Here is a 23,427-nt window from a genome sequence, read left to right as displayed (position 1 = left end):
AGGAGGTGACAATGGCGAGCGAGCGGCTGCGCAGCGCCCAGGACCTGCTGGACCTCACCTTCCAGTGTGAGCTTTGGAGACCCCTCCCCAAATTCCTGTCCCTCAATCCCACCTTCCAGTGTGAGCTTTGGGGGACCCCTCCCCAAATTCCTGACCCCCTCCCCAAATTCCTGACCCCCCCAGTCTCACCTTCCAGTGTGAGCTTTGGGGAGACCCCTCCCCAAATTCCTGACCCCCTCCCCAAATTCCTGTCCCCCTCCCCAAATTCCTGACCCCCACCCCCCCAGCCCCACCTTCCAGTGTGAGATTTGGGGAGACCCCTCCCCAAATTCCTGACCCCCACCCCAAATTCCTGACCCCCACCCCCCCAGCCCCACCTTCCAGTGTGAGATTTGGGGAGACCCCTCCCCAAATTCCTGTCCCTCAATCCCACCTTCCAGTGTGAGCTTTGGGAGACCCCTCCCCAAATTCCTGACCCCCCCAGTCCCACCTTCCAGTGTGAGCTTGGGGAGACCCCTCCCCAAATTCCTGACCCCCTCCCCAAATTCCTGTCCCCCAATCCCCCAATCCCACCTTCCAGTGTGAGCTTTGGGAGACCCCTCCCCAAATTCCTGACCCCCAATCCCCCAATCTCACCTTCCAGTGTGAGATTTGGGGAGACCCCTCCCCAAATTCCTGACCCCCCGTGTCCCTCCATGTCCCCCTCTGTCCCTCCCTGTCCCCTGTGTCCCCAATATCCCCAAGCCCCCCAATGTCCCCCCACTGTCCCCAATGTCCCCATTTGTGTCCCCCCAGCGCTGGCCATGCAGCACATGTCCCCACTGTCCCCACTGTCCCCAATGTCCCCACTGTCCCCATTTGTGTCCCCCCATCGCTGGCCATGCAGCACATGTCCCCAATGTCCCCATTTGTGTCCCCATGTCCCCCAGCGCTGGCCATGCAGCACATGTCCCCAATGTCCCCATTTGTGTCCCCATGTCCCCCAGCGCTGGCCATGCAGCACATGTCCCCAATGTCCCCAATGTCCCCTCAATGTCCCCAATGTCCCCATGTCCCCCAACGCTGACCATGCAGCACATGTCACCAATGTCCCCACTGTCCCCATTTGTGTCCCCCAGCGCTGGCCATGCAGCACATGTCCCCACTGTCCCCAATGTCCCCTCAATGTCCCCAATGTCCCCATTTGTGTCCCCCAGCGCTGGCCATGCAGCACATGTCCCCAATGTCCCCAGTGTCCCCAGTGTCCCCAAGCCCCCCAATGTCCCCATGTCGCCAATCCCCCCAATGTCCCCAATGTCCCCACTGTCCCCTCAATGTCCCCATGTCCCCACTGTCCCCAATGTCCCCTCAATGTCCCCAATGTCCCCATTTGTGTCCCCCAGCGCTGGCCATGCAGCACATGGACCTCAAGCAGGTGGAGCTGGACACGGCCGTGGCCAAAGTGGACGAGCTGTCCCGGCAGCTCGAGTCGCTCTGGACGGACGGGCCGGGACCCCCCCCCAAAGTGAGACCCCTCCCCAAATCCCCCCCCCCAAATCCCGGATCTGAGCCCCCCCCTCAAACCCCGTTAACCCCTTGGTGCCCAGGAGCAGAGCAGCCCCGGCAGGAGCCGCCCGGCCCGGCGCGGCTTCGGTGACCCCCTGGATTTGGGGGGGGGTCTCGGGGACCCCCTGGGCCGCCCCAGCTCGCCGAGACCCCCTCCCCATTTCCTGGGGGGGGACGAACGAGCCCCCTCCCCCCGGCCCAAGGTGCTGGCGGTGCCCGGCTCGGGGGGGGGGGTCTCGGGCAGAGCCCCCTCCCCACGGCCCCCGCGGGGGGGGGAGGGGGCGGGGGGCGCCTTCCTGGGGGAGAGACCCCCGAACCCCCCCCCGTACGAGGTGCAGGGGCTGTACCCGAGCCTGAGCCTGAGCCTGAGCGGGGCCGGCGCCGCCTTCCGGGCACTGGGTAAGGGACTGGGGACAGGGGACATTGGGGACAATGGGGACAGTGGGGGGGCAGGGGGGACAGGGGGGACATTGGGGACAATGGGGATAGGGGGACATTGGTGGGGATTGGGGACATTTGGGGACATTGGGGACATTGGGGATAGGGGGGGCATTGGGGACATTGGGGACACTGGGGGACACTGGGGACATTGGGGACATGGGGGGACAGGGGAACATTGGGGACAATGAGGGGACATTGGGGACATGGGGACAGGGGGACATTGGGGGGACATTGGGGACATTGGGGACAGTGAGGGGATATTGGGAATGGGGGAGACATTGGGGACATTGGGGACATTGGGGACAATGAGGGGGCATTGGGGACATTGGGGACAATGAGGGGGCATTGGGGACGGGGGACATTGGGGATGGGGGGACATTGGGGACAATGAGGGGACAATGGGGGACATTTGGGGACAGTGGGGACATTGGGGACATTGGGGACAATGAGGGGGCATTGGGGACATTGGGGACAGGGTAAGGGACAGGGGGACAGTGGGGACATTGGGGACAGGGGGACATTGGGGACATTGGGACAGTGGGGACAGTGGGGACAGGGGACAGGGTAAGGGACAGGGGACACTGGGGACATTGGGGACAGGGGGGACATTGAGGACATGGGGGACGGGGGGCGATATTTGGGACGGGGGGACGGAGGGGGGACAATGAGGGGACATTGGGGATTGGGGGGACATTCAGGGACATTGGGGGGACTTTGTGGGGGACATGGGGGGAAATATCGAGGGGACAATGAGGGGACATTGGGGGGCACATGGGGGGACAGTGAGGGGGACAGGGGGGACAGCGGGGAGGGGACAGGGGGGATGTTGGAGGGACATGAGGGGGACATGGGGAGGGACTGGGGGAATTTGGGCCACCCGGGGTGTCCCTAAATGATCCTGGGGTGTCCCCAACCCCCCCCAAAGTGTCCCCAACTCATCCTGGGGTGTCCCCAACCCCTCCTGGGATGTCCCCAACCCATCCCAGCTGTCCCCAACCCATCCCAAAGTGTCCCCAACTCCTTCCAGCTGTCCCCAACCCATCCTGAGATGTCCCCAGCCCCTCCCAAAGTGTCCCCAACTCCTCCTGAGATGTCCCCAACCCCTCCCAAAGTGTCCCCAACCTCTCCTGGGATGTCCCCAACCCCTCCAAAAGTGTCCCCAACCCCTCCTGGGATGTCAACTCCTCCCAAAGTGTCCCCAACCCATCCCAGCTGTCCCCAACCCATCCCAAAGTGTCCCCAGCCCATCCTGGGATGTCCCCAACCCCTCCTGGGATGTCCCCAACCCCTCCCAAAGTGTCCCCAACCCATCCCAGCTGTCCCCAGCCCATCCTGAGATGTCCCCAACCCCTCCCAAAGTGTCCCCAGCCCTGTCTGGGCGTGTCCCCGAGCCGCTGTCCCCATTGTCCCCACTGTCCCCACTGTCCCCACTGTCCCCATTGTCCCCACTGTCCCCGTTGTCTCCACTGTCCCCATTGTCCCCACTGTCCCCATTGTCCCCATTGTCCCCACTGTCCCCGCTGTCCCCACTGTCCCCACTGTCCCCACTGTCCCCAACCCCCAGACGACCTGGGCATCAAGCGGCGCCCGCAGAAAAGTTGGAACGAGTCCGACCTGGACGTGGCCTACGAGAAAAAAGCGCCCGGCTCGGGGGGCTTCGAGCGTGAGAGGGGGCTGGGGGGGCTGGGGACACCGGGGGGACATCAGGGGACATCGGGGGGGTGGCACAGGGGAGGTGGGGCTGGACCTGATGGGGATTTTGGGGTTTTTTTGGGGGGATTTTTGGATTTTTTTGGGCTTTCTGGGGGGTCTTAGGGGTCTGGGGGGATTTTCAGGGTCAGGGGACCGGAGGGGACACCAAGGGACATCAGGGGACACCGGGGGACACCAGGGGGGTGGCACAGGGGAGGTGGAGCTGGCACCTGGGGGGGATTTTGGGGTTTTTTGGAGGGATGTTAAGTGGCTTTTTTTTTTGAGATTTAGGGTTTTTTGGGGGGGGTCTCAGGGGTCTGGGGGGTCAGGGGGACACCAAGGGGACACCAGGGGACACCGGGGGGACACCGGGGGGGTGGGCACAGGGGAGGTGGGGCTGGCACCTGGTGGGGATTTTGGGTTTTTTGGGGCGATTTGTGGCTTTTTTTTTGAGATTTAGGGGGTTTTGGGGGGGTCTCGAGGGTCTGGGGGTGTCAGGGACACCAAGGGACATCAGGGGACATCGGGGGGACATTGGGGGGGTGGCACAGGGGAGGTGGAGCTGGCACCTGATGGGGATTTTGGGGTTTTTGGAGGGATTTATGGCTTTTTTTTTTTGAGATTTAGGGGTTTTTTTGGAGGGTCTTTGGGTCTGGGGGTGTCAGGGGACACCAAGGGACACCAAGGGACACGAGGGGACATCGGGAGGGTGGCACAGGGGAGGTGGGGCTGGCACCTGGGGGGGATTTTTGGGTTTTTGGAGGGGTTTTTGGATTTTTTTGGGGCTTTCTGGGGGGGATTCTTAGTGGTCTGGGGGTGTCAGGGGACACCAGGGGACACCAGGGGACATCAGGGGGACATCGGGGGACACCGGGGGGGTGGCACAGGGTGGGTGGGGCTGGCACCTGGGGGGGATTTTGGGGTTTTTTTGGGGGTTGGGGCTTTTTTTGGGGCTTTCTGGGGGGGGTCTTTGGGGCTGGGGGGGTCAGGGGACACCAGGGGACATCGGGGGGACACCAGGGGGGTGGCACAGGGTGGGTGGGGCTGGCACCTGGGGGGGATTTTGGTTTTTTTGGGGCGATTTATGGCTCTTTTTTTTGAGATTTAGGGGTTTTTTGGGGGGATCTCAGGGGGCTGGGGGGTCAGGGGACACCAGGGGACACCGGGGGACATCGGGGGACACAAGGGGACAATGGGGGACACCGGGGGGGACACCGGGGGGTGCACAGGGTGGGTGGGGCTGGCACCCTGGTGGGGATTTTGGGGTTTTTTGGGTTTTTTTTGGGAGATTTAGGGTTTTTTTTGGGGGGGTTTTTCAGGGGTCTGGGGGGTCAGGGGACACCAGGGGACACCAGGGGACAATGGGGGGGTGGCACAGGGAAGGTGGGGCTGGCACTGATGGGGATTTTGATTTTTTTGGGCGATTTATGGCTTTTTTGGGGATGGTCTGGACACTTTTGTGGGGAGTTTAGGATGAGGAAGGGGATTCAGGGCTGTTTTTGGGGGGGTCTGGGGGCTTTTGGAGGGGATTTAGGGTGGACAGAAACCTCTAGGAATTTTTTTGGGTGGTGATCCCGATATTTTGGGGGGTCTGGATCCATTTTTGGGGCAGTTTAGGGTGGGGAATGATTCCAGATATTTTTTTGGGGGGAAATTTGGTTTTTCTGGGTGGTCTGTTAATTTTTGAGGGCATTTAGGATGGACAGAGAATTCTAGAAATTTTTTGGGGGGGTGGTCCCGATATTTTGGGGGGTCTGGATCCATTTTTGGGGAGAGTTTAGGGTGGGGAAGCGATTCCAGAATTTTTTTGGGGGGAAATTTGGGGTTTTTTTGGTGGTCTGGGAATTTTTGACGGGATTTTAGGATGGACAAAAAGTTCTAGGAATTTTTTGGGGGTGATCCAGATCTTTTAGGGGGTCTGGATCCATTCTTGGGGCAGTTTAGGGTGAGGAAACGATTCCAGGATTTTTTTTTGGGGGGGAAATTTGGTTTTTCCTGGGTGGTCTGGGAATTTTTGAGGGGTTTTAGGACGGACAGAAACCTCTAGGAATTTTTTGGGTGGTGGTCCCGATATTTTGGGGGTTCTGGATCCATTTTTGGGCAGTTTAGGGTGGGGAATGGATTCCAGATATTTTTTTTTTTTGGAAATTTGGGATTTTCTGGGTGGTCTGGAAGTTGTTGAAGGGGTTTAGAGTGGAGAGAAACTTCTAGGAATTTTTTGGGTGGTGGTCCCCGATATTTGTGGGGGGTCTGGATCCATTTTTGGGGCAGTTTAGGGTGGGGAATGGATTCCAGATATTTTTTTTTTTTGGAAATTTGGGATTTTCTGGTGGTCTGGAAGTTGTTGAAGGGTTTAGAGTGGAGAGAAACTTCTAGGAATTTTTTTGGGTGGTGGTCCCGATATTTTGGGGGTCTGGATCCATTTTTGGGGCAGTTTAGGGTGGGGAATGGATTCCAGAAATTTTTTTTTTTGGAAATTTGGGGTTTTTTTGGTTGGTCTGGGAATTTTTGAGGGGGTTTAGGGTGGACAGAGAGTTCTAATAATTTTTTGGGGGGTGGTCCCGATATTTTTAGGGGGTCTGGATCCATTTTTGGGGCAGTTTAGGGTGGGGGAAGAGATTCCAGGATATTTTTTTGGGGAAAATTTGAGATTTTTTGGATGATCTGGGAATTTTTGAGGGGATTTAGGATGGACAGAAACCTCTAGAAATTTTTTGGGGGGTGGTCCCGATATTTTGGGGGTTCTGGGGGCTTTTTGGGGCAGTTTAAGGTGGGGAACGGATTCCAGGATATTTTTTTTGAGGGAAATTTGGGTTTTTCTGGGTGGTCTGGAAGTTGTTGAAGGGGTTTAGAGTGGAGAGAAACTTCTAGGAATTTTTTTGGGGGTGGTCCCGATATTTTGGGGGAGTCTGGATCCATTTTTGGAGCAAAATTAAGGTTGGGGAATTGATTCTAGGTTTTTTTTTTGGGAAATTTGGGTTTTTTTGAATGGTCTGGCAATTTTTGACGGATTTAGGGTGGACAGAGAGTTCTAATAATTTTTTGGGTGGTGGTCCCGATATTTTAAGGGTCTGGGGGCTTTTTTAGGGGGGATTTAGAACGAGGAGGAGACTCCAGATTTTTAAAATTCTTAAAAAAAATTATCATTATTTTTATTTGGGGTGGGCTCTAAACTTTTCCACCCCATCCAAACCTTTCGGGAGGGGTCCCAACCCCCCTCCCCTATTTTGGGGAGTGGTCTCCACCCCCCCCCCCAACCTCCCCATCCCCTCCCCAGGGACCCCCCGAGGGGCCAAACGCGACCCCCGCTGGGGCTGTGGCGAGAATCCAGCCTGGACGGAACCAAAGTGAGCCAAAACTTTTAATTTTTATTTCAATTTTTTTACATTTAGGGACGTCCAAACTTTACACCAAACCCCTTTTAACCCTTTCCTCCCCCTCCAGACGGAATTTTCGGCGCTCACAGCGCCACCTTACCCCGCAATTACAAACTGTCCCCCTGGAACGGCGACAGGAGGGGGAGGGGCGGCGATTTTCCGCTCGCCACCGGGGCCAGGACGTTGCCCCGGGGTGGCACCCGGGCCAGCAGCCGGTGTCGCGCATCCCGGTGCCACCCCCGGCCGGAGACCCCCCGGCACAAGCCCCTCCCCCTCTCCATGATTTTTAGGCTCCAAAACGCGTTTTGGGAGCAGGGAGGGGGAGGGGCGGGGGGTCCCAGGGGGTTCCTCTGATCGTGGCTCCCGCTGGGGGAGGGGCTCGGGGGTCGCCCCAGAAGGTGCCGGCGCTGCCCCCCGGCCCCCCCGAGGGGGGGGGAAGGTGAGAGGGGAAAATGGGATTTGGAGGGGTTTGGGGGGGTAAAATGGGATTTGGGGGGGTTAAAAGGGGATTTTGGGGAGGTTAAATGGGATTTTGGGGGGGTTTGGGGGGTTAAAAGGGGATTTTTGGGGGGTAAAAAGGGGATTTGGGGGGTTTAAAATGGGATTTTGGGGGGTAAAATGGGATTTTTTGGAGGGGTTAGGGGGGTTTGAAAGGGGATTTTGGGCGGTTTGGGGGGTGTTAAAATGGGATTTTGGGGGGATAAAGGGATTTTGTGGGGGGTTGGGGCGTTACAAGGGGATTTTGGGGGGGTAAAAATGGATTTTGGGGAGGTAAAATGGGATTTTGGGGGGGTAAAAAGGGATTTGAGGGGTTTGGGGTAGTTAAAATTGATTTTGGGGGTTAAAAGGGGATTTTGGGGGTAAACGGGGATTTTGGGGGGGTTGGGGTGGTTAAAATGGGATTTTGGGGGGTTTAAAATGGATTTTGGGAGTTAAAAGGGAATTTTGGGAGAGTGGGGGGCTTAAAATGGGATTTTGGGGGGGATTGAAAGGGATTTTGGGGGGTAAAATGGATTTTGGGGGGCGGGGGGGGTGAAAATGGGATTTTGGGGGGGTAAAAAGGAATTTTGGGGAGAGTGAGGGGGTTAAAATGGGATTTTGGGGGGGTTAAAATGGGATTTTTGGGGGGGTTAAATGGGATTTTGGGGAGGTAAAAAGGGGGTTTGAGGGGTTGAAATGGGATTTTGGGGTTAAAAGGGGATTTTGGAGTGTAAAAATGGATTTTGGGGGTTTAAAATGGATTTTGGAGTAAAAGGGAATTTGGGGGAGAGTGAGGGGGTTAAAATGGGATTTTGGGGGGTTAAATGGGATTTTGGGGAGATAAAGGGGATTTTGGGGGCGTTTGGGGGGGTTAAATGGGATTTTGGGGGATTTAAATGGGATTTGGGAGGTAAAAATGGGATTTTGGGGGGCTTAAAATGGGCTTTTGGGGGGCTTGGGGGATTAAAATGGGATTTTGGGGGGTTAAAAGGGATTTTGGGGGTAAAGTGGGATTTTGGGGGGGCTTGGGGGAGTTAAAAATGGGATTTTTGGGAGGTTAAAATGAGATTTTGGGGGGTCTCGGGGGGGTAAAAAGGGGGAGGGGTCCACGGGGTTTCTTCCTTCCCCCCCACTCCCAATTATTCCCGGGTTCTCCCCAAATTCCAGGTGTCTCCCCCAATTATTCCAGAGATTCCCCCTATTCCAGAGTTCTCCCCAATTCCCGGGCTCTCCCCCAATTCCCGGATTCTTCCTCAATTCCAGGGATTCCCCCAGTTCCCGGGGTCTCCCCCAATTTTGGATTCTCCCCCAATTCCCGAGTTCTCCCCCAATTCAGGGATTCTCCCAATTATTCCAGGGATTCCCCCAATTCCCGGATTCCCCCAATTCCAGCGATCTCCCCCAATTTCGGGGTTCTCCCCCAATTCCAGGGATTCCCCCAATTCCTGACCTCTCCCCCAGTTTTGGGGTTCTCCCCCAATTCCAGAGATTCTCCAATTATTCCCGGGCTCTCCCTCAATTCCAGGGATTCCCCCAATTATTCCAGGGATTCCCTCAATTCCAGGGATTCCCCCAATTATTCCAAGGATTCCCCCAACTCCCGGGCTCTCCCCCCAATTCCAGAGATTCTCCCAATTCCAGGATTGCCCAAATTCCAGAGTGCTCCCCCAGTTCCAGGGATTCCCCCAATTATTCCCGGGCTCTCCCCCAATTCCGAGGCTCTCCCCCAAATTCCGAGTTCTCCCGCAATTCCAGGGCTCTCCCCAGTTCCCAGAGTCTCCCCCAATTCCAGAGATTCTCCCAGTTATTCCAGGGTTTCCCCCAATTCCCGATTCTCCCCCAGTTCCCGGATTTTCCCCCAATTCCCGGTTTCCCCCCCAATTCCAGGGATTCCCCCAATTCAGCCATCTCCCCCAATTTTGGGATTCCCCAAATTCCCGAGCTCTCCCCAGTTCCAGAGTTCTCCCCAAATTCTAGGGATTCTCCCAATTATTCCAGGGCTCTCCTCAAATTCCCGGTTTCCCCCCCAACTCCAGGGATTCCCCCAATTATTCCAGGGATTCCCCCAATTCCAGGGATTCCCCCAATTCCCGAGCTCTCCCCCAATTCCAGGGATTCCCCCAAATTCCAGGGTCTCCCTCAATTCCAGGGCTCTCTCTCAGTTCCCGAGCTCTCCCCAATTCCAGAGATTCTCCCAATTATTCCAGGGATTCCCCCAATTCCAGCAATCTCCCCCAATTCCAGGGATTCCCCCAATTCCCGAGCTCTCCCCCAATTCCAGGGATTCCCCCAATTCCCGGATTCTCCCGCAATTCCAGGGCTCTCCCCCAATTCCAGGATTCCCCCAAATTCCAGGGGTCTCCCTCAATTCCAGGGCTCTCTCTCAGTTCCTGAGCTCTCCCCCAATTCCAGAGATTCTCCCAATTATTCCAGGGATTCCCTCAATTCCCGGATTCTCCCCCAATTCCCGAGCTCCCCCTATTCCAGAGATTCTCCCAATTATTCCAGGGATTCCCCCAATTCCAGCGATCTCCCCAATTTCGGGATTCTCCCCCAATTCCCGGGGTCTCCCCCAATTCCAGCGATCTCCCCCAATTCCAGGGATTCCCCAACTCCAGGGATTCCCCCAATTCCCGAACTCTCCCTCAATTCCAGGGATTCCCCCAATTCCCGGATTCTCCCGCAATTCCAGGGCTCTCCCCCAATTCCAGGGATTCCCCCAATTCCAGAGATTCTCCCAATTATTCCAGGGATTCCCCCAATTCCAACGGTCTCCCCAAACTCCAGGGATTCCCCCAATTCCCAGATTCTCCCCAATTCCCGGGCTCTCCCCCAATTCCCGGTTCTCCCCCAATTCCCGGATTCTTCCTCAATTCCAGGGATTCCCCCAATTCCCGGGGTCTCCCCCAATTTTGGGATTCTCCCTCAATTCCCGAGTTCTTCCCCAATTCCAGGGATTTCCCCAATTCCCGGGATTCCCCCAATTCTGGTGGTCTCCCCCAATTCCAGAGTTCTCCCCCAATTCCCGGGATTCCCCCAATTCCAGAGTTCTCCCCCAATTCCAGGGATTCCCCCAATTATTCCAGGGATTCCCCCAATTCCTGACCTCTCCCCCAGTTTTGGGGTTCTCCCCCAATTCCAGAGATTCTCCCAATTATTCCCGGGCTCTCCCCCAATTCCAGGGATTCCCCCAATTCCCAGATTCTCCCCCAATTCCATAGATTCCCTCAGTTCCAGGGATTCCCCCAATTATTCCCGGATTCTCCCCCAATTCCAGGGATTCTCCCCCAACTCCAACTCTCCCTAACCCCCTCCCCACCCCCCAGGCCGCCCCTCACCCCCGGACCCCCCCGAACCCGAGGCCGAACTGGAGCGGCTCCTGCGCATCTCGGACCCCGAGTCCCCCCCGGAGGGACCCCCGGAGGGACCCCCGGAGGGACCCCCGAGCCGAGCCCGGCGCGGCCGCTCAGCCCCACGCGGCTGCAGCCGCTGCTGCCGCCCGAGGCGCGCAGGGTGCCCGAGTTCCAGGAGGTGGCCCGGGTGCTGGCCGAGATGCCGCGGCCGCTGAAGCGCCGGGGCTCGATGGAGCAGAGCCCCGGGCCCGCCGCGGTGCCGTCCCGGAGCCGCCAGTACCGGCAGCTCATCACCCGCCTGCTGCACCGCGCGGGGACACCGGGGGACACGGCTGAGGTGGCACTGTCGCCGTCGGTGGCGTTGTCGCCTCCTCCTGCCGTGGAGAGCGCGCCCGTGGTGGCGCCGGTGGCGGGGCAGGGGTCGGTGAGTGAGTGGGGTTAGGGGGGGTGGAGGTGGCACTGGGGGAGCACCGGGGTGGCATTGTCGCTGTGAGACCACCCCCGGTGTCACACGGTGTCCCTGTCCCTTAGAGACACCCCCAAGGTGTCATTGTCCCTTAGAGACCCCCGAGGTGTCATTGTCCCTCTGAGACACCCCCCGAGGTGTCCTTGTCCCCTGGAGACCCCCGGGGTGTCATTGTCCCTTAGAGACTCCCCCCGGGTGTCCCTGTCCCTCTGTGACCCGCTCCCGGTGTCACACGGTGTCCCTGTCCCTCTGAGACACTCTCTGGAGTGTCACTGTCCCTCTGAGACACTCCAGTGTCACACGGTGTCCTGTGAGAGCACCGGGGTGGCATTGTCCCTCTGAGGCCCCTCCCGGTGTCACACGGTGTCCCTGTGAGACCCCCGGGGTGTCATTGTCCCTCTGAGACCCTAGAGTGTCACACGGTGTCCCTGTCCCTGTGAGACCTCACCCCGAGCTGTCATTGTCCCTTAGAGACCCCCCAGTGTCACACAGTGTCCCTGTGAGAGCCCCGGTGTCACACGGTGTCCCTGTCCCTTAGAGACCTCACCCCGGGGTGTCATTGTCCCTTAGAGACCCCCCCAGTGTCACACGGTGTCCCTGTCCCTCTGAGAGCCCCGGGGTGGCATTGTCCCTGTGAGACCCCCGAGGTGTCATTGTCCCTTAGAGAGACCCCCAATGTCACCCTGGTCCCTGTCCCTGTGAGACCCCCGGGGTGTCCTTGTCCCTCTGAGACCACCCCCAGTGTCACACGGTGTCCCTGTCCCTCTGAGACACCCCCCAGTGTCCCTGTCCCTCTGAGACCCCCAGGGTGTCACTGTCCCTTAGAGACCCTCTGGTCAGCGTCCCCTGGAGACCCCAATGTCACACCGTGTCCCTGTCCCTTAGAGGCCACCCCGTGCAATGTCACACAGTGTCCCTGTCCCTGTGAGACCCCCTGGTCCCTGTCCTTTAGAGACCCCCCCGGGGTGGCATTGTCCCTCTGAGACCCCTCCAGTGTCACACGGTGTCCCTGTGAGACCCCCGGGGTGTCCTTGTACCTCTGAGACACCCCCCCGAGGTGGCATTGTCCCTTAGAGACACCCTCCGGAGTGTCATTGTCGCTTCGAGACCCCCAGGGTGTCATTGTCCCTCTGAGACAAGCCCCCCAGTGTCACACGGTGTCCCTGTCCCTGTGAGACCCCCGAGGTGCCCTTGTCCCTTAGAGTGACCCCCAATGTCACACCGTGTCCGTGTCCCTGTGAGACCCCCAGGGTGTCATTGTCCATCTGAGACCCCTCCAGTGTCACACGTGTCCCTGTCCCTGTGAGACCCCTGTCCCAGTATCCCGGGTGGTGTCCCCAGTGTCCGGGACTGTCCCCGGTGATGTCCCTGGTGATGTCCCCAATGTCCCCTGACCCCGGCCGTGTCGCAGGAGCTGCGCTCCGCCCTCCGGGACCCCTCCTGTCCGCGGGGTGATGTCCCCAGTGTCCGGGGTGATGTCCCCAGTGTCCGGGGGTGTCCCCCGTGATGTCCCCGGTGATGTCCCCAATGTCCGGGGTGATGTCCCCAATGTCCCCTGACCCCACCCGCTGTCACAGGAGCTGCGCTCCGCCCTCCGGGACCCCTCCTCTCCCCCTGGTGATGTCCCCAATGTCCCTGGAGTGTCCCGGGTGATGTCCCCACTGTCCCGGGTGATGTCCCCAATGTCCCCTGACCCCACCCTCTGTCGCAGGAGCTGCGCTCCGCCCTGCGGGACCCCTCGTGTCCGCGGCGCCGCCCCGGGGCGCGGGTCCGGCTGAACCCGCTGGTGCTGCTGCTGGACGCGGCCCTGACCGGCGAGCTCGACGTGGTGCAGCAGGCGGTGGCCGAGGTGACACTGGGGACAGCGGGGGGGCGGGGTGGTGACAGTGGGACACCGGGGGGGGTGGCAGAGGTGACACTGGGGACAGCGGGGGGGTGGCAGAGGTGACACTGGGGACACCGGGGACACTGGGGGGCGGTGGTGACAGTGGGTACAGCGGGGGGTGGCAGAGGTCACACTGGGGACAGCGGGGACAGCAGCAGGCGGTGGCAGAGGTGACATTGGGGACAGCGGGGACACTGGGGGGGTGGCAGAGGTGACACTGGGGGGCGGTGGTGGCAGTAGGGGACAGTGGGGACAAAGCAGGAGGAGAGTGGGGAAGGATGGAAGACACTGGGGACAAAGTGGGGACACGGAGAAGGGGTGGGAACAGGGACAGAGGGTGGGGACAACAGGACAGTGGGGACAGCAGGACAGCGGGGACAAGAACAGAGAGACAGCGGGAACAGGGACAGCGAGTGGGTGACAGTGGGGACAGCGGGGGTGTCCTGGGGTGTCCCTGGCTGTCCCCAGGGCTGTCCCGGGTGTCCTCGGCGGCAGTGAGGGGACAGGCCGCTATGGGACAGCGGGGCTGAGTGACAGCGGGGACATCGGGCGTGTCCCTGGAGTGTCCCTGGGTGTCCCCGGTGGCAGTGAGGGGACAGAGTTGTGGGACAGCGGGGCTGGGGGACATCGGGGGTGTCCCGACCTGTCCCCTGCTGTCCCTGGCTGTCCCAGGGTGTCCCTGGGGTGTCCCTGGGGTGTCCCTGGGTGTCCCTGGGCTGTCCCGGGTGTCCCTGGGGTGCCCTGGGGTGTCCCTGGGTGTCCCTGGGCTGTCCCCCGCTGTCCCCGGCTGTCCCCGGCTGTCCCTGTGCTGTCCTGGGGTGTCCCTGGCTGTCCCCGGGTGTCCGTGGGTGTCCCTGGGGTGTCCCAGGGCTGTCCCTGCGCTGTCCCCGGGTGTCCCCGGCGGCAGTGAGGGGACACGCCGCTGTCCCCAGCTGAACGACCCGAGCCAGCCCAACGACGAGGGCATCACGGCGCTGCACAACGCCATCTGCGGCGCCAACTACGCCATCGTGGATTTCCTGATCGCCAGCGGCGCCAACGTCAACTCCCCGACAGCCACGGATGGTGGGACAGGGGACATGGGGACAGTGGGGACACTGGGGGGACAGTGGGGACAGTGGGGACAGTGGGGACAGCGGGGAGATTGGGGACAGTGGGGACAGCAGGGACACTGGGGACATTGGGGACATGGGGACACTGGGGACAGCGGGGATATTGGGGACATTGGGGACATTGGGGACAGCGGGGACACTGGGGACAATGGGGACATTGGGGACATGGGGACATTGGGGACATTGGGGACATTGGGGACAGGTCCCTGACAGCCACGGATGGTGGGACAGGGACTGGGGACATTGGGGACACTGGGGACATCGAGGGGACATCGGGGACATGATGAGGACATTGGGGACATTGGGGACATGATGGGGATATTGGGGACACTGGGGACATGGAGGGATGGGACCCTGACAGCCATGGATGGTGGGACAGGGACAGGGACACTGGGGACATCGGGGGGACATTGGGGACAGGGGACATTGGGCACATCGGGGACATCAGGGGGGACATGGGGGGACAGGACCCTGATATCCATGGATGGTGGGATGGGGACATTGGGGACATTGGGGACAGTGGGGATGTGATGAGGACATTGGGGACAGGACCCTGACAGCCACGGATGGTGGGACGGGGACTGGGGACACTGGGGACATCGGGGGGACATTGGGGACCCTGGGGACACTGGGGACATTGGGGCATTGGGGACATTGGGGACATTGGGGGGACATGGAGGGACAGGACCCTGACAACCACAGATGGTGGGACACTGGGGACATCGGGGACATGGGGACAGTGGGGAGATTGGGGACATTGGGGACATCAGGGACAGGGCCCTGACAGCCACGGATGGTGGGACATTGGGGACATGGGGACAGTGGGGACAGCGGGGACACTGGGGACACTGGGGACAGTGGGGACAGTGGGGAGATTGGGGACATTGGGGACATTGAGGGGGAACAGGACCCCGACAGCCACAGATGGTGGGACGGGGACTGGGGACACTGGGGACATTGGGGACAGGGGGACATGGAGGGACAGGGCCCTGACAGCCACGGATGGTGGGACACTGGGGACATGGGGACCGCGGGGACACTGGGGACATTGGGGACATTGGGGACAATGGGGACATTGGGGACATTGGGGACAGCGGGGACATTGGGGACATTGGGGGGACATGGAGGGACAGGACTCTGACAGCCACAGATGGTGGGACACTGGGGACTGGGGACATTGGGGACAGTGGGGACATTGGGGACAGCAGGGACATTGGGGACAGTGGGACATTGGAGACATGGGGACATTGGGGGGACAGGGGGACATTGGGGACAGGGGCAGACAGGACCCTTACAGCCATGGATGGTGGGACGGGGACAGGGACAGGGGGACACTGGGGACATTGGGGACATTGTGGGGACATGGGGGACAGGGACTTGGAGGGTGGGACAGGGATGGAGCACAGAGAGACCCCAATACCCCAGCGACACTCCTGGGGTGGTCCCTGATTCTGGGGGTCAATCCCTGACCCAGCCCCTGATTTTGGGGTGCAGTTTCTGATTTTTGGGGTTCCCCAATTCCAGGACCCCCCTGCACTGCGCGGCCTCGTGCAGTGACACCGCTGTGCTGGGATCTGATTGTGGGGTGCAATCCCAAACTTTGGGGGTTCAATCCCAAACTTTTGGGGTTCTCTCTCTGATTTTTGGGGTTCAATCTGTAATTTTGGGGTCCCCCAATTCCAGGACCCCCCTGCACTGCGCAGCCTCCTGCAATGACACCGCTGTGCTGGGATTGATTTTGGGGTGCAATCCCAAACTTTGTGGGTTCAATCTCTGACTTTAGGGGTTCAATCCCAAATTTTGGGGTGCAGTTTCTGATTTTTGGGGTCCCCTCTCTGCAGGACCCCCCTTCACTGTGCAGCTTCCTGCAATGACACCACCGTGCTGTGCTCTGATTTTGGGATTCAATCTCTAACTTTTGGGGTTCAATCCCAAACTTTTGGGGTTCAATCTCTAATTTTGGGGTCCACTCCATAATTTTGGAGTCTCCTCTCTAATTTTGGAGTTCAATCCCTTCCAGGACCCCCCTGCACTGCGCGGCCTCGTGCAATGACACCGCTGTGCTGGGATCTGATTTTGGGGTTCAATCCCAAACTTTAGGGGTTCAATCCCTAATTTTGGGTCCCCCTCTCTAATTTTGGGGGTTCAATCCCAAATTTTTGGGTTCAATCCCAAATTTTGGGTTTCACTCTCTGATTTTGGGGTTCAATCCCTTCCAGGCCCCCGCTGCACTGCGCAGCCTCCTGCAATGACACCGCTGTGCTGGGATCTGATTTTGGGGTGCAATCCCAAACTTTGGGGTTCAATCCAAATTTTTGGGGTCCCCTCTCTAATTTTGGGGTGTCCCCCATTCCAGGACCCCCTGCACTGCGCGGCCTCGTGCAATGACACCGCTGTGCTGTGATCTGATTTTGGGGTGCAATCCCAAACTTAGGGGTTCAATCCCAAACTTTTGGGGTCCACTCCATAATTTTGGGGTCCCCTCTCTAATTTTGGGGTCCCCCAATTCCAGGACCCCCCCGCACTGCGCGGCCTCCTGCAGTGACCGCCGTGCTGGGATCTGATTTTGGGGTTCAATCTCTCATTTTGGGGTGCAATCCCAAACTTTGGGGTTCAATCCCAAATTTTTGGGGTCCCCTCTCTAATTTTGGGGTGTCCCCCATTCCAGGACCCCCCTGCACTGCGCGGCCTCGTGCAATGACACCGCCGTGTGCGTGGCCCTGGTCCGGCACGGCGCCGCGATCTTCGCCACCACGGGCAGCGACGGCAGCCTGGCCGTGGAGAAATGCGACCCCGTACCGGGAGGGGTCAGCGACTGCTCCAGTTACCTCACTGGTCTGTACTGGGAGCACTGGGAGGGGTGGGGGCACTGGGATGGGCTGGGGGTACAGGGAACTGGGGATACTGGGTACTGGGATTGGGAACTGGGGATACTGGGGGGTAATGGTGTGATCTGAGTGCTCCAGTTCCTCACTGGTCTGTACTGGGAGGGACTGGAGAGGGGCTGGGAGGGACTGGGAGGGACTGGGGGTACAGGGAACTGGGGATACTGGGGATACTGGGGATTGGGAACTGGGGATACTGGGGGTTAATGGTGTGACCCGTACCGGGAGGGGTACAGCGACTGCTCCAGTTACACTCACTGGTCTGTACTGGGAGGGACTGGGAGGGACTGGGGGTGTGGGGAACTGGGGATACTGGGATTGGGAACTGGGGATACTGGGCGTACTGGGGTTGGGAACTGGGGATACTGGGGGTTAATGGTGTGACCCGTACCGGAGGGTACAGCGACTGCTCCAGTTACCTCACTGTCTGTACTGGGAGGGACTGGGAGCACTGGGAGTGGACTGGGGGTGATGGGAGGGGCTGGGGTAACGGGGAACTGGGGATACTGGGTGCTGGGATTGGGAACTGGGGATACTGGGGGTTAATGGTGTGACCCGTACCGGAGGGGTACAGCGACTGCTCCAGTTACCCCACTGGTCTGTACTGGAGGGACTGGGAGAGGGGCTGGGAGTGATGGGAGGGGCTGGGGAACTGGGGATACTGGGATACTGGGGATACTGGGATTGGGGAACTGGGGATACTGGGGGTTAATGGTGCGACCCGTACCGGGGGGTACAGCGACTGCTCCAGTTACCTCACTGTCTGTACTGGGAGGGACTGGGAGGGACTGGGAGAGGGGCTGGGGGTGATGGGAGGGCTGGGGAACTGCGGATACTGGGGATACTGGATTGGGAACTGGGGATACTGGGCTTAATGGTGTGAATCTGAGTGCTCCAGTTACCTCACTGGTCTGTACTGGGAGCACTGGGAGGACTGGGAGTGATGGGAGGGGCTGAGGTACGAGGAACTGGGGATACGGGGATACTGGGATTGGGAACTGGGGATACTGGGGATACTGGGATTGGAACTGGGGATACTGGGGGTTTGTGGTGTGACCTGAGTGCTCCAGTTACCTCACTGGTCTGTACTGGGAGGGACTGGGAGGGACTGGGAGGGGCTGGGGGGGGGCTGGGGTGTGGGGAACTGGGGATACTGGGATACTGGGATGTGGGAACTGGGGATACTGGGGTTGATGGTAGATCTGAGTGCTCCAGTTACCTCACTGGTCTGTACTGGGAGCACTGGGAGGACTGGGAGGACTGGGAGTGTTGGGATTTGGGGACATTTGGGTTTTTTTGGTTTTTTTTGTTTTGTTTTTTGGTGTTTTTTGGGGTTTTTTTTGGGTTGTGTCACTGTGGTGATACCAGGGCAGCTTTGGGGTAACAATCGGGATTTTGGGGTCACATTTTGTGTTTTGGGGTCCCCAGAGGTGGAGCAGGGCATGGGGGTGCTGAACAGTGGGTCGTGTACGCGCTCTGGGATTTGGGGACATTTGGGTTATTTGGGATTATTTGGGTTTCTCTCACTGCAGTGACACCGGGCAGGTTTGGGGGTCTCGGGGCAGGTTTGGGGGTCCCAGAACAATAACAATTTTATTTTTGGGGTCCCAGAGGTGGAGCAGGGCATGGGGGTGCTGAACAGCGGGGTGGTGTACGCGCTCTGGGATTTGGGGACATTTGGGTTTTTTGGTGTTTTTTTGGGTTTCTCTGACTATGGTGATTTGGGGTGGATTTTGGGGGTCCTGGGCAGTTTTGAGGTAACAATTTTGTATTTTTGGTGTCCCCAGAGGTGGAGCAGGGCATGGGGTGCTGAAGAGCGGGTGGTGTACGCGCTCTGGGGTTTGGGGACATGTTGGGATTTTTGGGGTTTCTCTCACTATGGTGATTTGGGGTGGATTTTGGGGGTCTCAGAACAATAACATTTTATATTTTGGGTTCCCAGAGGTGGAGCAGGGCATGGGGGTGCTGAACAGCGGGGGGGTGTCGGGATTTGGGGACATTTGGGGTTTTTTGGGGTTCTTTTGGTTTGTGTCACTGCGGTGACACTGGGCAGGTTTGGGGGTCCTGGGGCAGTTTTGGGGGTCCCAGATCAATAACAATTTTGTTTTTTTGGTGTCCCCAGAGGTGGAGCAGGGCATGGGGGTGCTGAACAGCGGGGTGGTGTACGCGCTCTGGGGTTTGGGGACATTTGGGGTTTTTTTGGCGTTATTTGGGATTTTTTTGGGTTTCTGTCACTATGGTGATTTGGGGTGGATTTTGGGGGTCTCAGGGCAGTTTTGAGGTAACAATTTTGTATTTTTGGGGTTCCCAGAGGTGGAGCAGGGCATGGGGGTGCTGAACAGCGGGTCGTGTACGCGCTCTGGGATTTGGGGACATTTGGGATTTGTGTCACTATGGTGATTTGGGTGGATTTTGGGGGCTCAGGGCAGGTTTGGGGGTCCCAGATCAATAACATTTTGTATTTTGGTGTCCCCAGAGGTGGAGCAGGGCATGGGGTGCTGAACAGCGGCGTGGTGTACGCGCTCTGGGATTGGGGACATTTGGATTTGTGTCACTATGGTGATCTGGGTGGATTTTGGGGGTCTCAGGGCAGTTTTGAGGTAACAATTTTGTATTTTTGGTGTTCCCAGAGGTGGAGCAGGGCATGGGGGTGCTGAACAGCGGGTCGTGTACGCTCTCTGGGATTTGGGGACATTTGGGGACATTTGGGATTATTTGGGATTTGTGTCACTATGGTAACACCGGGGTGGATTTTTGGGGTCCTGGAGCAGTTTTGAGGTCCCAGAACAATAACAATTTTATGTTTTGGGGTTCCCAGAGGTGGAGCAGGGCATGGGGGTGCTGAACAGCGGGGTGTACGCGCTCTGGGATTTGGGGACATTTGGGGTTTTTGGGTTTTTTTGGGGTTTTTTTTGGGTTTGTGTCACTGGGGCAGGTTTGGGGGTCCCAGGACTATAACATTTGTTTTTTGGGGTAACAATTTTGTGTTTTGGGTTCCAGAGGTGGAGCAGGGCATGGGGGTGCTGAACAGCGGCGTGGTGTACGCGCTCTGGGATTACAGCGCCGAGTTCGGGGACGAGCTCTCGTTCCGCGAGGGGGAGCCGGTGACCGTCCTGCGCCGCGAGCCCCCCGAGGAGCTCGACTGGTGGTGGGGGTCCTCTACGGCCACGAGGGATACGTGCCCAGGAACTACTTTGGGGTGAGGAGGGGGCTGCAGGGGCGGGGGGGGGGCTGGGGGTTTGGGGAGGGGTTTGGAGTATTTGGGGAGGGGTCTTATGGTCCCCAAATCCTTTTTTGGGGGGTCCTAGGAGTCTCCTGTGGGCTCTAGGGGGTTTGGGGAGGGGTCCCTCAGGGAGGGGTCCCAGGGGCGGCTGGGGGGTCTGGGGTATTTGGGGAAGGGTCTCAGAGGGGATAAATCTATTGAGGAGGGGTCTCATATAGGGTAAATCTATTGGGGGGTCTCAGGGGATAAATCCATGGGGGAGGGGTCGGGGTATTTGGGGAGGGGTCTCATGGTCCCTAAATCCTTTTTGGGGGTCCCAGGGGGCGGTTTTAGGGTCTGGGGGCTTGGGGAGGGTCTCAGAGGGGTAAATCCATTGGGGGGTCTAAGGAGGATAAATCCATGGGGGAGGGGTCTGGGGGTTTGGGGAGGGGTCTTAAAGGAGATAAATCCATAGGGGAGGGGTCTCCAGTGCCGGGGGGGCTCCCAGGGGGTGGCTGTGGGTCTGGGGATCTGGGGAGGTCTCAGAGGTGGTAAATCCATAGGGGAGGGGTCTCATGGTCCCCAAATCCTTTCTTGGGGGTCCAGGGTCTCCTGTGGGGTCTGGGGTATTTGGGGAGGGGTCTCAGAGGGGATAAATCTATTGAGGAGGGTCTCATAGGGGGTAAATCTATTGGGGAGGGGTCTCAGAGGGGATAAATCCATGGGGGAGGGGTCTGGGGGGTTTGGGGAGGGGTCTGGGGGGTTTGGGGAGGGGTCTCCGGGGTCAAGGGAGATCTGGGGTATTTGGAGGGGTCTCACAGTCCCCAAATCCTTTCTTGGGGTCCCAGGGGTCTCCTGTGGGGTCTGGGGTATTTGGGGAGGGGTCTCCGGGGTCAGGGGGGATCCCAGGAGTCTCCTGTGGGGTCTGGGGGTTTGGGGAGGGGTCTCAGAGGGGGTAAATCCATAGGGGAGGGGTCTTAAAGGGGATAAATCTATTGGGGAGGGGTCTCCGGGTCAGGGAGGGGTCCCAGGGGGCGGCTGTGGGTCTGAGGGGTTTGGGGAGGGGTCTCTTGGTCCCCAAATCCTTTTTATTGGGGTCCCAGGGTTCCTGTGGGGTCTGGGGTGTTTGGGGAGGGGTCTCACAGGGGTTAAATCCATGGGGGAGGGGTCTGGGGGATTTGGGGAGGGGTCTCACAGTCCCCAAATCCTTTCTTGGGGGTCCCAGGGGTCTCCTGTGGGGTCTGGGGTATTTGGGGAGGGGTCTCAGAGGGGGTAAATCCGTGGGGGAGGGGTCTGGGGTATTTGGGGAGGGGTCTGCGGGTCAGGGAGGGGTCCCAGGGGCGGCTTTGGGTCTGGGGTATTTGGGGAGGGTCTCAGAGGATTAAATCCATGGGGGAGGGGTCCTGTGGGATTATTTGGGGAGGTCCCATGGGGTGTGGAGCATTTGGGGGATCCCACAGCCCCTCACCCTTTTTGGGGAGGGGTCTCACATCCTTTCCATGACCTTGGGGAGTTCTTGGGATTGGGATTTTTTTTTGGGGGAGGGGTCTCAGGGTCTCACAACCTTTCCATGACCTTGGGGAGTTTTTGGGATTGGATTTTTTTGGGGAGGGGTCTCACCTCCCTTTAATAACCCTGGGGGGTTGTGGGATTGATTTTGGGGGGTCTTTTTAGGATTTTTTATTTTGGGTGGGGGTCTCACCTCCCATTTCTCCCCCAGCTCTTCCCGAGGGTGCGGCCCACAGAGGAAGAAAATCTGAGGGGGGGGCTCCTGGACCCCTCCCAGCCCCCTCCCCAAATTTGGGGCTCAGCCCTCCCCATCCCCTCCCCCCCCGTGGTGTCTCTCCTCCATTTTTTGGGAATTTTTTGGGAATAAAAAAAAACTTGGATGCTCTGGGGGGGTCTCTGTTGATTTTTTTTTGGGGAGGGGTGACAAATTTTGGGGGGGGGGTCTCTGTTGGGTTTTTATTTTGGGGGGGTCTCTGTTGGGTTTTTATTTTGGGAGGGGGTGACAAATTTGGGGACACAGAGAGTGACAGCGGTGCCAAAGCCGAGTTTATTGATCCCAAAATCCCCCAAAAATCCCCAAAAATCCTGCTGGGAATTAGGGGAGGGGTCCTGGAAGGTCCTGGAAGGGTCTGGGGGGTCCTGGAAGGGTCAGAGAAGGTCCTGGAAGGTCCTGGAAGGGTCAGGGGGCTTCAGGTGGTGCCAAACCAGAATTTATTGATCCCAAAATCCCCAAAAATCCAGCTGGGAATTAGGGGAGGGTCCTGGAAGGGTCAGGGAAGGTCCTGGAAGGTCCTGGAAGGGTCAGGGGGGTCTGGGAAGGTTCTGGAAGGTCCTGGAAGGGTCAGGGAAGGTCCTGGAAGGTTCTGGAGGGGTCTTGGGAAGGTCCTGAAAGGTCTGGGGGGGTCCTGGAAAGTTTTGGGAAGGTCCTGGAAGGGTCAGGGGGTTCTGGGAAGGTTCTAGAAGGTCCTGGAAGGTTCTGGCAGGTCCTGGCAGGTCCATCTCTATTTCCCAGCGATCAGGGGGTTCCTGAGCACCACGTGACCGAGACTGGGAGGGGTCTGAGAGGATTTTGGGATGGCTCTGGAAGGTCCTGGAAGGTTCTGATGGATTCTGGAGGGTTGATGGGTTCTAGAAGGTCCTGGAAGGTTTAGAAGGTCCTGGCAGGTCCATCCCTATTTCCCAGCGCTCAGGGGGTTCCTGAGCACCACACGATGACCGAGACTGGGAGGGGTCTGAGAGGATTTGGGATGATCCTGGAGTTTCTGGAAGGTTCTGGAGGGTTCTGATGGGTTCTAGAAGGTCCTGGAAGGTCCTGGAAGGTTCTAGAAGGTTCTGTCAGGTCTTGGCAGGTCCATCTCTATTTCCCAGCGATCAGGGGTTCCTGAGCACCACGATGACCGAGACTGGGAGGGATCTGGGAGGATTTTGGGATGGCTCTGCTGGATGGCTCTGGGATGATCCTGGTGGGTTCTAGAAGGTT

General features: G+C 58.7%; 1 protein-coding gene across 1 annotated transcript; it reads left to right on the top strand.

Annotated features, from left to right (window-relative positions):
* Positions 1 to 23,233, top strand: PPP1R13L (protein phosphatase 1 regulatory subunit 13 like). Its single transcript, XM_033083864.1, is given in 15 exon segments — positions 1 to 66; positions 1,383 to 1,504; positions 1,587 to 1,944; positions 3,551 to 3,649; positions 6,956 to 7,025; positions 10,862 to 11,312; positions 12,531 to 12,557; positions 13,069 to 13,203; positions 14,172 to 14,279; positions 15,122 to 15,147; positions 17,020 to 17,186; positions 20,237 to 20,386; positions 20,389 to 20,435; positions 22,159 to 22,223; positions 23,131 to 23,233. Coding segments are annotated over 15 exon segments (1,983 nt in total). The 5' UTR covers positions 1 to 11.
* Positions 23,234 to 23,427: the final 194 nt, after the last annotated feature.

The sequence above is a fragment of the Catharus ustulatus genome, chromosome 34 (assembly GCF_009819885.2).
Source record: "Catharus ustulatus isolate bCatUst1 chromosome 34, bCatUst1.pri.v2, whole genome shotgun sequence".
Taxonomy (NCBI): domain Eukaryota; kingdom Metazoa; phylum Chordata; class Aves; order Passeriformes; family Turdidae; genus Catharus; species Catharus ustulatus.
The sequence above is the reverse complement of the archived record's forward strand: the minus strand, read 5'-3'. Positions and strand labels throughout refer to the sequence as shown.